A 16,144-nucleotide genomic window follows, 5' to 3' on the forward strand; every position below is an offset into this window, starting at 1 on the left:
AAAAGCAGATCTGGAGTGGATATAGAACAGAAGGAGTAACTGGTAACAAAATCAGATGTTACGTGTGAAAATTAATTCGGTGTCTTTGAATCAATTACAAATTCATTTTAAATGTAAACATTTTCTCGCCATTTTGAGATTTTGAACTATCTCTATTTTAATATTGATAAAATATTGTATAACTTGGCAAAACATACCTAATTTTACAAAATACGGTGACCTCCGACTAGCATCCCAGCAAACAAGATGACGTCAAATGACGTTTTAATAATTAACGTCAATAAGACGTTATTAAAATGTTAACTTGTTTGTTATATTCGACATTTTATTCTTTTTATATTTCAATTAATAAAAAATGCCAAAGCCACGGATAGTATTTTGTTCTACTTCAGACGAAGGTGCAATGACGCATAAGACATGTAAGAAGTAGTACCAAAGATTTCGATCTATGCGAGCATTCTGCTTAAAAAGAAAAAAATATGGAAGAGGCAGGACTTGAGCAGTTGCTATGTGAAAATTCTGCTTGAACTCAAAAGAAACTCGCTTTACAACTTGGAGTGACCCAGAAAACGATTTTCTATCGTTTGAATAAACTAGGAAAGATCCAAAAGCTAGACCGATGAATTCCACAAGAGCTCAATCCAGACAAACGACGATGTCAGAGGGTTATGTCCTTGCTGACAAAATTCGCATAGAAGAATTTTTCGTACAAAATATAATAAAAAAACTATTGTATAATAAACGAAGACGTCAACTACGAAATAAAATACTCCTGCCAAAAAACTTATTGTGTATTTGGTGGCACATGAAGATAGTAGTATACCACGAGTTGCTAGAATCAGACTATCAATTCAGAACGTTAGCTTTAAGCCAGCAGCAGCAGCTCATCCATTTAAATGACGAACTTGAAGGAAAAAGATCGCTTACTGCACACAGAACGAGGCAAGTCATTTTACAAAACAACAACGCTTGGTTACATGTTGTAAAATGGACGAAGGATATCATCTATTCATTGGGCTGGATAGTTTCTCTCTTATATAGCTTATTCAGTATATCTAGCTTCATTGCATTATCACTTGTTCCGGTGTCAACATTGTTTCATCAATATACATTTTTCAACATTAAAAGAGGTGCAAAAAAGCATTGGTTCATGACTATTGCATCAAAACTATTTCTTTTTTGAGACGGGGTTTGTTACTTGATCGACAAGAAAAACAAAATTATAAAAAGTAGTCGCAAATATTTCAAGGATTGAAAGTTATATGGTTTTTTTTAACTACATTGTTTGAAAATGCAACTGTAATATTCTTGTTTGTGAAAAGTATGTTAGTATAGAATTAATACGTGTATGTTACAATACATGACAATCCAATACTTGCCTAGAGCTCTCTTTAAATTTCAGTACAGAAATTTGATTCGTTTTTATTTGTTTTTTTTTGTTTATGTATTTTGGTGCATACGTTCATGTATATTTTAATATATAATATTTTATATTTGTTTATATTCTGCTTTCTCACTGATTTCTCGTGTTAAGGCACAAAATTATAAATGGAATACTGTTCTGTAATGACGCGAATTATAGATTGTCTAAAGTGAGCTTAAGGAAACGTTTTCAACATGGCAAATTGCTATTAAGCAAGATTCGAACTTTTCTTGCCTCTCCGTGCAAGAAGCGCTCGCACAAATTAAATGAAGATAGTATCTACTGAAATCCCTACGGCGTTTATGGTCCGTAGACTGCGAATTGGACGGTCCTAGTTTACGTACCGTTATCAAAGACCTCGCATAATTGCTTCATTTTCCTTCAGTTAATTGAGATGACGTAACAATAGGATACAATTCATTTTGCCGAGTAGCGACAACACTTACCAGAAATAATGTAGCTTGGCGTAAGCTAATAATACGTTTTTTTTTCTTTTTTGTGATAACGATCAGAATCAAGCAGAATTTAATAAATTATTCTGTATCGTGAGCTAACTCTACTCGTTACGGATTTTAGTACATCTTATTAAGTGAGTAAATTAAATTCATACGTTTCCTTTAAGCGCATTTCAGGAATGTGCCTCGGTATATGTAATATAATCTGCAAGGTATCCGCCACCCGTCTTTTGAAAATTTAATGAGAGATGAAAGATTTATGTTCTCGTCGTTCGACGAGCTTTCGTACACTCGGTATTCGCTCCGCATTCCGAGGAGAAAGCATATTTCGCATTCAAAAATTTTCTTCCAACATTTCGATTCTACTATTCATTTATCTTTTTAATTTTTATGTGAAAAGCGTCAAATGCTTTTTTATATTACATCTGAGAAATTTCAAATTTGTAAGTTTTTATATCGAGACTATGTATTGATTACATTTATCTTAAAAATAGTTTACAACATGATAATGTAAATCTTAATTTACATAATAAAGTAGGTGCTAGTTTCAAAATTATAATATCTTGATATGAAAATATTAACTTTTTTGTAAATATATATATGTATATACTTATAAATTTTTCATGTAAAATCTTATGTGTTTGATCTTTCTTTATAGTGCTTTAAAAATGAAAATTAATTTAATTTTACTTACAAAGGCGTTTTTATTTCAGAACATAGAAATTTTTTAAATATTATAAATTTAAATTTGTTAGATTTAGTTTCAAACTTAAATTATTTTTTATATTTCTTCTTTGTACAGTTCAATTTCCTGTTTATCTATTGTTCTTTTGTTTCGCAACAATGTCAAGATTGGGGTAAACCTTCATCCGTTACGTCGATGAGAATGCGTCAGGAATTGTGTCAAGATGAGTTATTAAAGCAATATTGTAACAAATACTATGAAACATGGTTCGGTATGAACGTATGAATATGTGTTCACATGTCTACGCATACCTCTAACGCGTAACATAGTCTCGTGTCTACATGTATAAATACATAAGAGTCAAGTACATATACAGATGGGAGCTAAAATATTCGCGAGTGAGCTGATCTTTTCTACGCGAGCGATACTCTCCAGTCGTACTACTGGAAACACGAAACATACTTGAGTTGCGCTTGCGGTGGAAATTATACTACTGTAGAATTCGCGAGACTTCGGGCATGTTTTGCATGCTCAAGAAACCCTCTTGCCCGTATCGAAAATTCAACGACGAAAGTGTGTGAGAGACAGGCGGTAGTAGGAAGAAGAGTGAGTAGTTCTAAGCCTCCGTAAGTTTCTTTAGATGTATGTAAAGGAAAGTACAACTTTACTCGATTATTGGCTTAAATAAAAGAAGAAAACAAATACAATATTCTTTTAGTAAAATATATAAGAATGTTAAATTGAATAAAGCCTTACCAATATTAGAAAACAAAGCAAAAAAAAAATAGAAGGGTTATATGAGTAGCGTGAAAGTTTATGTGCAACGATTTAATTAACTACCGTAGTACAAATAAATAAGTAACGGATACATATAATAAAATTTCAATAATATGTCCATATTTGCTTTCTTCTAAGTTATTCTTAACAGTATTATATAGGTAATTTGTTAACGGAAATGTGGCGGCTAGCGATATCATCATGAATTCATGAATGAGATTGCAAAATATATTAACTCGCTAGATTTTCGAAATTCACGAACAAGAAAAATACATCGTGCGCCTCGAGATCCTATACTGAAGACATTTTATAGTTGAATCTAATATTAAATCTGTGAAGTACATCGTTTTTTGAAAAAAAAGAATTGTTTAAAAATAAATACATTTTTAAATTTAAAATATTTTTTTGAAGGGACAATTATCTTAATTTAATTTGCAATTAAATAAACGTTTGTCTATTTACTCTTCAACGTTATATATCTCAAATAATCTTATGTTTTATTGTTATAATTAAATAGAATTGAGATTTAAAAAAAGTTAAAGATACATACTACACATATATTGATTGCCTCGCTAATTCAGCAGACAAAACGAAAGTATAAAGCTTAAAAGTTGTAAAGTTTAAAAAAAATATGTTTTATTGTTTATTTTAGGTGGCATGGGTGCGCGTCGACACGCAAACTATATTGTCGATTCATCAGAATGTAATTACTCAGAATCCCCGAATCACATTATCGTACAATGATCATCGCTCGTGGTATCTTCATATAAAAGAAGTTCAAGAAGTTGATCGCGGATGGTACATGTGCCAGGTGAATACGGATCCAATGAAGAGTCGTCAGGGTTACGTACAAGTTGTAGGTAAGTGATGTTTTATGTACGAAATCTCTTCAAATGCATATCTTTTATTTATATATATTTAGAATCATTTATAGATCATACTATTTCAAAAAATTATGTTTCTGTCAACATAGGAGAGACTCATTGGCAGTTTTCACAATTTCGTCATTCGACGTTTTAAACAATTAATTATTATAATTAAATCGTACTGAAGTGACAGAGAGAATCTTTCTTTTACATTTTTATACCAAAAATAATTCTGTATAATACATTTTCTTTGTAATAAGTAAAATACAAACGTGCTGCATTATAAGAAACTTGCCCCAACAGGGTAATAGGCACATATCGCGGCCCAAGTTGCCTGTGTGTGTACGACAAAGTACTTTATATTAAATATTTATGTAAACGGAATAGAAATAAAAAAAACAGATACGTATTTCTTGTAAAAATATGTTTTAAAATTATGGGTGATGATTGAATTGCAAAATACTGCGAGAAAAAAATTAATGTAAACTATTTTAAACGTAGATTAATTCACTATAGGAATATTAAATATAAAGGTTTTTAAGTTGTAATCAAATGTTCACACGCGTCTCATTCGCGCGTAAGCTACGCTTACCTTAAATATGAGTCGACACACCCCATTCCTACATATTTGATTTCACTCATTTTATTAAAACAAATTATTTATTAATTTTTAAAATAACACATTATATAGTAATGAAGACTTTCTTTTGAATTTATAATATGTGATTTATTTATTTAGATTTATTTTCTCAAGCAGAAGAACAATAATACAAAATTTTGAAATATTCGCAAATTTATTTACCTCCTTTTAAATCAGATTGTTCTGTTTCTATATTGTAATGCTTTTTGCTTTAAACCTTTGGGAAAAATACTTATAAAAGAAATATTTTGCGATAATTTTTCCATTGTTTCTTTCTTCATGAATACATAAACGCAACGCAATGCCAACTTGCCTCTTGTACCAACGAGCTGTGGTCTTTCCAATTTTTTAATATTTAACTTGAATAAATGTGCATGTGTGTGTATGTTTTAAAGTGCAAACAATTCAAATTTACATAAATGTAACCATCATGAAAGTAAAAATTTTCCAACTTTTGTATTACAGTACCACCATCAATTATTACCAAAGAAACTAGCACCGACATGGTGGTCCGCGAAGCTTCTAATGTGACGTTGACGTGCAAAGCGACCGGATATCCGGAGCCTTACGTCATGTGGCGACGGGAGGATGGCCAGAACATAAATTATAATGGCGAGAGTGGTGAGTCACAATTAATTCAACATGATTTTCACAAATATATAACCAAGTAGGAACGATGATATTTGAAGTTTAACACCGGATAGGATAGTTACAACTTTAATAATACAACTTTAATAATACAACCGAGAAAAATGCCTGTCAATAACACACATCTCGTGCTAATCGTAAATGATCGTGATGATAAGTTCCTAAAATTAGTTATTTCCGGATTGATATTTCCATTTAAACATTATACTACGAATTAATCATAAGGTTACATTTATGATCAATAAAATATTGAATTTCATTGTTAATTACATTGTTAAAACTTTAAGATGATACATCTTTAATTTTACTCAAAAGTGGCACAATCTCCATATCTGAATGTCTTGATATCTAATCGGAACATTTTAAAGAAGATGAAATTTTAATACTTTCTGAATGTGATATTGACTTCAAATTTAATAATTTAATTTAGCTTTCTAATATACCTATAAAATTAATATTGTAATCATATTAAAATTACTAAATAACACTATTAGACTTCAAGTGAATATTTCATTACATCACATTTAGCAAGTATTAAAATTTTATCTTTCTTAAAATGCTCCGATTAGATATCGAGGCTACTTGTTAAATGTAATGTTCACTTCAAATTTAATAATGTTATCTAGTAATTGAAATATATACTACATATATAAACACAGTAAAAGTTCTTTAAAAAAATCAGTTTCTTAACTATTAACTTACAGATAACATCATGATATTTAAATGTATCACCAGCGTGTAATGTAAAATATTTTGTAAATTATCCGATACCGAATGCAACTGTATTACATGTTTATCTCAGTTATCATCACTATTAAATTCATTAATTAATCCATCTTTAATCACTCTTTATGCTTTTCTTCTCACTTTGTATATAATACTCTTTACATGGGAAAATACAGATACACATAACTACATTTCTAAGCCGGTATCATCCATTCCACTAACGGATGCTGTGCTTTAACGATTAATTATTCCTCTCGTAGTCCAACATCAAAATTCGGTCGAGTAAGCCGTGGCCAGAACGCAATTATTCAGGTGCGCGATATAACCACTGCATATCACCAAACTGTACTGTAATGTGTCCAAAAGTGCAGTTACAGTTCACAGCTAGTTCAAAGTTAGGGTCGATACATAAAGATATTGATACGCTGCCTGGCACAATTTCTTCAATGACAAGTTACCATGCAAAAGTCTTTTATTTCACGTTGAATTTCTCAGAACATTGTTTTATTTTCATTTTACTTTTTATTGAGTTTTTTTTCAAATAGAACGTATCTTCTCAGAGAGGATTTCTAATAACAAGAATAAAAATATTTTTAACATTTTAATCTTATTTCAGCCTTATGCAAATAAAAGTAAAACAATATTGAGATAAGATCAATAATTCTTATTCTTCTCTACCAAAATAGTATATAAATTAGTATACAAAGAAATATTTTTGTCAACAATCCATTAAATAAACAATTGACTTATCTTAATGTTTTCCTCGTAAAATGGCTTATAAATTGCAGTTCAGTAGATTGATTAAAATTTATGATCTGAAATAATAAAAGTATTGAAAAAACATTACTATTGAAGTGTGTGACTCATTATTGATCTAAGCGATATTGATTCTATCTTACAAAGAGTTTTCTTTCTTTGGTTATAAGTAGGACGTTATGATCAAATGTAAATTAAATGCAGCATTATAAAGTATAGATATCTGTATATAGAGCCACATCAGAATGAACTGCGGAGATTAATAATCATCAAATGATAATCATAAAATGCAGTAATTTTCTCATGAAATTAGACCATGAAAACATAAGAAAATTCTATCTTTGATCTCATTATCAACAACAGAATACATAAATCGAGCGGTCAACTATTGCAAACAAGTTACGTTGATAGTCTGTATAACATATGTTATGTCGTACAGCATTATTTTATTATATAACTACTTAGAAGCAGCAAAACTGTATTGGATGCTAGGATGTATCATATAGAATACAATTTCTTTACGTAAAAGAGTAATAGCATTGGATTCAGAAATTTTTTCTGTATGTAAGCACTTGTGGCAATAATCCAATGATGTTCATATACGTATCACGAAAAATTATTCTTAATTTAGTCTAAAATTACTTAGTGAAAATAAGTAAAGCATTTATTAAATTATATTAGTATTTCATACGACGGAAGATTGACAATTATCAAACTTGGATATAAATAATGGATCGATAATAGCGCAGCTGTGTCATACTTGTCACTTCAAAATCAACATGAAAATAACTATTCGTAAGAACACGTTTACTTCCTTGAACCTATCTCGATCGATGCTAATTACCCTTTTAATTACTAATTATGAGGAGACCAAAAAGTACAAACCAGTCTGTCGGTCGGAGTAGAAATGTACGGGAAAGCTAGACGTCAAACCGTCTGTAGATTCTAGAGGGTTTCCTCAATAAAGGATAAAGGTCGGATTTAATTTCTGCGCGCTAATTTAAATTTTCATTGCCTTCGAGGCATACGCCGAGTGCCGACGCTCAGAGGATCGTCAGATCGTAAACCACTACTCTATACTAAGCCGGCCGTATAAACTGATACTGATAAATATGGATGTCGCGCATTCTGATATGGAAAAATAGTCGATTACGTAGCGTGATCTACTGATTATCCGCTGCTAAAGTAACGCGTGATTTATTGTGAATCAATAAAATAAATAAATTAGGAAGTTCTTACATTAAGATCGAATTAGAGTGGAATTGTCATAATAAATAAATATATATAATTTATTTTATTTCTATTTGCATGTTATCTTATCTATCATTATTCTTTTCACACTAATTATTTATACGCACTTATCATTTTATTTTTCATTACTCTCACAATTAATTTGTAAATAAGTCTGTGATTTTCTATTGCAAGAGTTCCTTAATATTATTATTTTAATTATCTAATAATAATTAAAATAATAATATTAAAGAACTCTTGCAATGGAAAATCACAAAATATTTTTTTCTTTAAATATTTTTTTTTTTTTATTTGAACATACTATGATTGCACTAATTGAATCAAATTTGACTTTGTTATTTGAAAGTTCCCTGGTTGCAGATATATTATTATTAACTCTATTAAAATATATTCCATTAAAATGCGTCTACAAAGTAACGTTAAAATTACAAATTAATCTAATATTTACAGACAGTAAAACTAAAGAAAATAGAAACATACATAACGGTTTTATATACATATAAATTATTTTATATACATATATTTTATGCGTTACTTTGTAGACGCATTTTAATAAAATGTATTTTGATGGAGTTAATAATATATTTGCAACCAGGGAACTTTCAAATAACAAAGTCAAATATACTTTACATTGTTTTATAATATTTATATGCATATAAAATAATTTATATATCATCATGTACATATGACTGTGAAATATAAAATATGATCACAGTAAGCATAAAACCATTATTACTATGTTATTACAACATTGAGAACATGTAACGTTGTCTAATATGTCATATTTAACATTTTACAACGCCATAGAAACAAACTTGGACCATAATTTAGAGATAACGTTTTTAAAATTTCAAACATTTTCAGCAATATGTATATGTTGCGAAAAAGTTGTGCATATCAAATAATCTTTTTAAGATCTTTATACAATATTATTTCAAAATGTTTAGAAGTACACAAGAAGTCAACATTTCTAAAGATTGCTTTAATATTTCTTGCTTATTAGAGTATAACACAATTAAAATCGAAGGAAGATCAACATTATAATGGATCTTAGTGCTCAAATAATATGTCATATGTGGTTTTATATACATTTTTTAAAGTTCTTCAAACTGTATGTCGTTATTTTCGACCTTGAAACGCAGCTCTTAAATAAAATCAGACTAAAAAAATATGAACAATTTTTTAAATTACATATTAGAATTTTTAATTATAGAGAATATATAATAATATAAACGTAGTATTATATTTCTCAATATTATTATTGTAATTGTTTTCTTTTTTTCAGTTTTTAAGACTTTTTTAAATTAATTTGTTTACAGGCAAATTTATTTCGTGAGTAGCAATGATTGTTATTCTACTAGTTTTGATAAAAACTTCTGTATTTAAGTTTGCTCGAATCGAATTTTTTTTGCTCGTTTATTAACACGCAAATGTAAATTACGTACATCACCGTCGCAAAAAATTCCATCTCTTTTCGCGTTGTTCAAGCATTATTATGTAATGTATTCGGAAATGCAACGTAATTTCATCGTGAATGGAAGATAGACATTAAATGTGAACGTACTAGGAAAATTTGATAATACAGAGAAAAAAAATATTGTTGACAACGCAAGTATCGCGATAATTATACATATTATTTTTAATTAGCATAATACACTCGTAACAAATATTTATTGCTTTGAGAATACACGTTGGCAAGAACTTAAAATGATAGCTGAAAAGTTATAAGATGACATTTCGTAACATTACTGTGTAAAGAGGAAATAAACTTTTATGTTCACGCATAGCACATGAGCGTTGAGGGGTTTAACACCTTTTAGAAGCTATGAATATTTTATTTATATCAAGCTATTACACATACTTTATCCATTTACATATAAACTGTTCCTTCTTCAAAAATATCTTATATCTTTTTTCTAATTTTTTAATTTTCTCTTTAAAAAATTCAGTATTTAATTGTACAGAGGATGGAAGTCAATTATCGTGTTGTTCCCAAGCTTTCATTGAAAGCTTTACAAACTGCTAATATTTTTGTTAAACCTTTGAAAATGTTGCGATTTTTTAAATTTTTGAGATCGCAAACTCAAGCACTCTTTTACTAATAAAACCTAAAATGTATTTTAATCAATTTTCATGCTGTATTTAAAATTATTATTGTATTAAATATACTTGACGCTACCGCATCGCTTGATTAAGAGCAAAAGTTTTCATAATATTTAAAATTTAATTATTTTCCAGTTCCGTTAATATTCTCTAAAGAGCAGTTTTAAATGATCCGTGTATAATTGAGGATCTGTAAAGCTAGCCGTACATCGATACGTGATCGATATCAATCGATGTACAGAAGCACTTTCTGGAGAGCCGGTAATTCGTCATTCGAGAGACGCGTCGAGATTATTCGCGTAATTGGACGAAATATCGTGGTGAATATGGTCCGCGTTCGAGCCGCATACGACCGCGTTACTAACTGATGTGTTGGCCTCTGGGGCACGAGGGACGGGCTAACGCCATTACTTCCCGCCTGATAGCCTCCAGACACCCACCAACCCTCCAAGAAAGTATAGATGGTTGTCGGGGCTTTTCTTGCTTCTTCTCGGGCCGAAGGTATACCCCATCCGCGCGCAGTCTGCCCTTTTCACCCACCTTGGGGCGAGTAACCGAAAAAGAATGGCTGAGAGAGATGAGAAAGCAAATCGAATTTAGCAAAACTATCGCGCGTCGAGGTGGCGCCGCCGCCATGGACGTGACGGTGGTGGTAGGTGGTGGTGCGAGGCACCTGCAGGTACAAGGGAGATTTACTTCTGGCGGACAGGTACCGGAACTGATCGTGCGGAAGGGCGATGGCGAGAACACGAGGGAAAAGATAAAAGGAAGGCGCGGGCGGGAAATTAGAGCGGCGCGGCGGGGGAAAACCGGGGGAAGGCCATGAGGGGCAAATAAACGACGAAGGCGGCGGAAACGAATCGTCGCGCCGCCGCTCGTGCCTTTAATACGATCGTTCATAAGAGCGATAACGCGCTGCAATTTAGCGACGTCCACCGCGACGCTAGAGCTGGGGGTGAATTGATACTCGAAATGCAACGGCCGAGCCGGTAGAGTAGGGGATGTTCCACGTGCGGCATTTCCGATACCGGAGGTTCATCTGCGCGGACGGGTGAAATTCACCTTGCTTCCATAGTTATGGAAACGCGCGTATACGTCGACACTCGTTGATGCCGTTTCGCACGGCTTCGTGTCTGGGAAACGCGATTGGTTTCGTTCACCTTTTCCGAGATCTACGAGTCCGCCTGGTCGCGATGCTACCTGTCCATCGCGTCCGTGCGCGCTTCTCCATTCCCATCAGCGCTATTCGGACGGACAGACCTGGTCCTTCTTCCTCTATCTCTCTTTTGATACGAGAACGATTCTAACTCGTTCGGGCGCGAGTATGTGTAACAGACGTGTATGTATCCCGCAAACCATCCATTCGATCGTACACACCTACACGATTATCGCGGATCAATGTAGCTGCACGCCCGTGATTATGTGTGTACACACGAATCCTTGCACATATGTACTGTTCACCGACCGTTAAATGTATATACATGTGAAGTCATAGACGCGCGCGTACACCTCCTTCTCCGCCCGTCTGTTTATATCTAACCAAGAAGCGAAGGTAGATAGGTAGATAGGAAGCGAGAGACACATACACCACGAGTATTTCCGTCACCGATACTCTCACGAGTCCTGGCAAGATCTCCCACGTTAATGCGACCACGGCTTGTCGACGCGAGGCCGACATAACGCGACGCGACTGGAAAATCGAAACCGACAACGAGCCGAGTTTCCCGCCGCGCCGGTGTGCCAGGGAGACGAACGTACCGGAGAATAGGAGTCGATGTGCACCGGGTATAAAGCGCGGCGCAAAGTCGACTACACTCTCGCACTCATTTTGCGCTCACACATGCCCATCGCTCACCTAGTTCTACGTCAGGGAGAACACACGTACACACGACGCGACGGCTCGAACCGGTATCGAACCGCCCCCGATGTCTGTGGTGCGCCAATGGTTGCGGTGAAGAGGCACGTTACGTTTTCTCGTTACCGTTTGAGGTTCCTTTGTGCCTTCCAAACCGCTGGTAAAGTCAGCGTTCAGCACGGAGTCAATATTATCTGAGAAATTTCTCGCTGGAAACTGGAATATAATAGCCCCGTCTTTCATCCGCTTTACGCAATGCTGCACTGCAAACGTAATTTGTCTTTCAAACCTCGTGACGTCGAGCGTCCATGACAATCGATCGTTGATGTTCCCTGAGTCAGTGCTGCAGTAACGAACGATTTCATTTCATTTCATTTCATTTCTCATCGTGCACATTTGTCGCAACTATTCACGCAATTTGTCTGGAACCTGTGAACATTTATGTCTTTTTACGCATAAAGCTTGTATAAATAGTTACGGGAAAATGCAACCAAATATTTGTAACTCTTGCACATACTACGTAACTTGTGTGTGTGTGCGTGTGTCTGTGTGTACGTATGTAAATTGTTAACATGTGAGCCATTCAAGTGTTCGCGCTCGTATATTGGAAATTCCAGGTATTTAAGTGGAGTGAGTTTTCTTTTTTATTTTTTACATGAAAAAAATGCGAGTTAAATACGACAAAAATTATATTTTACTTTAATTGCTTTACAGAATACGAGAAATAGGTTCGAAGGACAAAAATATCGAGCGTCATGTTTGTTTTTTCAATATTTTATATTATAATTCATATAATTTATTTATTTTTAATATTTTATTCAGGACTCGGCACAAAAAATGCACATGTCGCCCGAGTTTCAGCTTAAAACTTTTCCTTTATTACTTCCCGCTGATTGACATTTGGACTGCGTGTATGTAAGTTGATGAGGTAAGAGCAATAGCATTAAATGAAAATCGGCAGAAATGTGCATTGTTTGCCGAACTCTATATACAATTTATGTAATTGCGCTATTTGTCACAGTCGTCGCTATTAACGCGTCTGTAAAAATATTTTCACGGCCGGTGCAATAAATCCGTAGGAATCACTTACGTTCATCCAACATTCGCGGATACATTAGCAGCAATAATCGTTGGCCAAGGATTTCGCTTGGGAATGAATGTACCTGGGTTATCTCATGGTTATAACGCGAAAAAGGGCGCTTAAGGCTACGTAGAAAGGGGGATGGGATGAAATATCTGCGACCCATCTTTCGCTTATGGGCCGGAATACATCACGTACTAATTCCCAAATAGGTGGCCAACCCTCCACTTCGTCTTCGAGTAAGCTGTTCGCTTATTTTTACACCACCGAGAATACGCCGCGGGAAACGTTATGCAAAGCACGCCCCGGCATCGACGTGAATGGACGCTAATTTATTTTGGCGTACTTCCGTGCGCGCGTCGCGTCGCCTCTCTACGCACATTCGCTCGCCGTTTAAAACGACGGCGGATGAGCCTCCGAAAGATTCCACGTTATTCGCAAACGCGTAATGTCCCGTGAAAATTTCGAAACATTTTCGCTGTTACGCGCCCAACGCGAAACTTTATCAAGTCCGACGATTGGGAGCCAATTTTGCCGAAGTTTAATAACGTTACAGCTAGAGCGTTGATCTTTCTAGGTCGACGCAGGCAATATTACGTAGTATTATAGACACGTACATCAAGTACATGTCTATAACTTTAATATATGAACGTAATATCACGTAGTATGTATCCGTATCTGATATTTCTCTCTCTTTGTATTCATATACGAATACTAGACAAATGTTTTATTGTTTTACACATTGATGAAAAGCTCATTGTAAATTCTTTTGTTTTCTTTCTGGCAATCTACGCATTTTAAACGTCTCATTTTCTTTGTATAATAAACAAATAGATAAAATAGAATTGCAAATTAAAAACCTACACAAGTATACATAACGCGTACAGAACATGGAAAATGTAAAAATCTACGAATAAAACAGAAAATGTAAAAACAATTAGAAGAAACTCAGAAGCCGATGATAACTCTATTAACGGCTTTATTCATAATGTAATATGACATGACAACGCGTGAGCTCACGCGATATGATAATACCGCATAGTCTAATCTTAACTGGCATTGATCGCCGCCCTACCATGAAATAATCAGATCGCCGCGGTTAAATTGAGTCACCTCGATCGCGCGGGGAGAGAAACGATAAAATTTGGGCGTGTCCGAAAATAATAATTGTCCGCGTTCTCCTTTGTTCGCGCCTGCCGCGGCGCGTCCGCCGTGAAATTCCGCCCGACCGGGCCATATTGCGGTTTCCCATTAAGCCGAAAGTTTTAAAGGTTTCCGCTAAACCGGTAAACGAGTAGTTCCGACACAAGGCCTGCGGGACTACTTGATTAAAATCCTCTGAAAGTGCGACCCACCGGGCAGAATCTCCCGGCACTCTGCATTGTTTATGGAACAATAGATAGGTTTGCCGCGCAGCTTGTAGCACGGGGTTGGCTACCAAGGATTCAGCACCCTTCTCGCATCCCACTGCTGGCCGGGGTAACAACTTTATCCCTTTCACTGCTTTCATCGCTGTACACGTGTATATATGTATATGTTGCGCTCGCTTTCAGCAGCGAAATCTTCAGCTGTGCTGTGCTACGAAATTTAATAACCGCAAATTTTTATTTCGCTTGACGCGAGTTTTGTAATTGAAACGCGTGAAAACGCATAAATACGAGTATGTAAAGATGATAAATATACGCGATAATATGAGTGCTCGTCTTTTATATATTTGATATTGCAAGTGGTATCGTATCTATCGATTTAGCATCGTTGATTCTTCTATTACGAGTGTTTTCACGGAAAATTTTTCATTTCGGGAAATTTTTAAACCATTGAGGGGAAAAGGGGGAAAGAGAGAAAAGTAAAAAAAACTTTAAAACGTCAAACAAATAATAATATAATTATGATGCAGTTATGTAAAAATAAAACAAATTTATATTTTTAGAGGAATTGAAAGTTCAAGATATGTTTAAGAGCGTCACGCGGAACTTGTAGCACCTTGTGTATTTTTATAACACCTTATTGCTCCTATGCAGTTCGGTCAAATGGACGTAAAGTTTCTCGCGTCTCACGATGCTTTCAACTTTATTGCAAGAAAAAGTTTAAATGTGTTTTCCATCGCGGTATATGTTTTTGTATATTGTTTCTTTTGCATTTTTTTTTTCAAATGTCAGGTTAAACTGAATGGCGAGAAAAAGCACGCTAACATTCTTTCGTGAATTGTTCTAAATAAGAGCGATATACTAATGAGAATGCATAATGCGAACGATAGCAGCTCGGAAACACTTCTTCGTGGAATCGTTAACTTAATTTTATTCACAATTAAATTTAGTATATTTGTTCCAATTTTTTTGACTAATTGTAAATATATATTATTTGAATAATCTGTATTTTAAATTGTTGTGTAACATATGATGCTATATTATTTGTATAACAGTGACAAATAATTCAAACGATTGCAATATCAAAATATGCGGAACATTCTTTGAATACGTAATATCGAGGTAAAACATGTGTGCCATGTGCAATCTATTAAGACGACAGCGACAGCGCGATAGCATGATAGATCATTCCATCAAATACAGCAGTTTCTCTGCTAATATGATCTGTGCTTTACACCGCCCCGGTTCGATATGCACACATGCAATACGTTATTTGTGTAATCGCTCTCGAAATGAAGATAAATAATACATTAGGCTGAAATGTGACTGAAATTATCGTTTATAACGTGCATAATGAGGATAATCAGAATTTTGCCATTTTCTCAAGTGCTAAAGTAAAATAAAATTTATTAGATTTTTTATAAAATAATAAAAAGTCAAACAATCGTAATAAATATTTTTGTGTTCAAGTTTTCTGATCAAAACAATTATGACTTGTAACAATTTGATTT

The 16,144-nt window shown here is 34.0% G+C and overlaps 1 protein-coding gene across 8 annotated transcripts in view; it reads left to right on the forward strand.

Annotated features, from left to right (window-relative positions):
• LOC105193894 (neurotrimin) overlaps positions 1–16,144 on the forward strand; it is a 186,232-nt gene that overhangs the window by 154,197 nt on the left and 15,891 nt on the right. For all 8 annotated transcript variants that reach the window (XM_026130624.2, XM_026130627.2, XM_026130628.2 and 5 more), the window contains exons 4-5: positions 3,993–4,200; positions 5,312–5,467. In XM_026130624.2, coding sequence (XP_025986409.1) covers positions 3,993–4,200; positions 5,312–5,467 — 364 coding nt within the window. The remainder of the gene's footprint in view (positions 1–3,992; positions 4,201–5,311; positions 5,468–16,144) is intronic.

This window comes from Solenopsis invicta, chromosome 6, assembly GCF_016802725.1.
Source record: "Solenopsis invicta isolate M01_SB chromosome 6, UNIL_Sinv_3.0, whole genome shotgun sequence".
NCBI classification, from domain to species: Eukaryota; Metazoa; Arthropoda; class Insecta; order Hymenoptera; family Formicidae; genus Solenopsis; species Solenopsis invicta.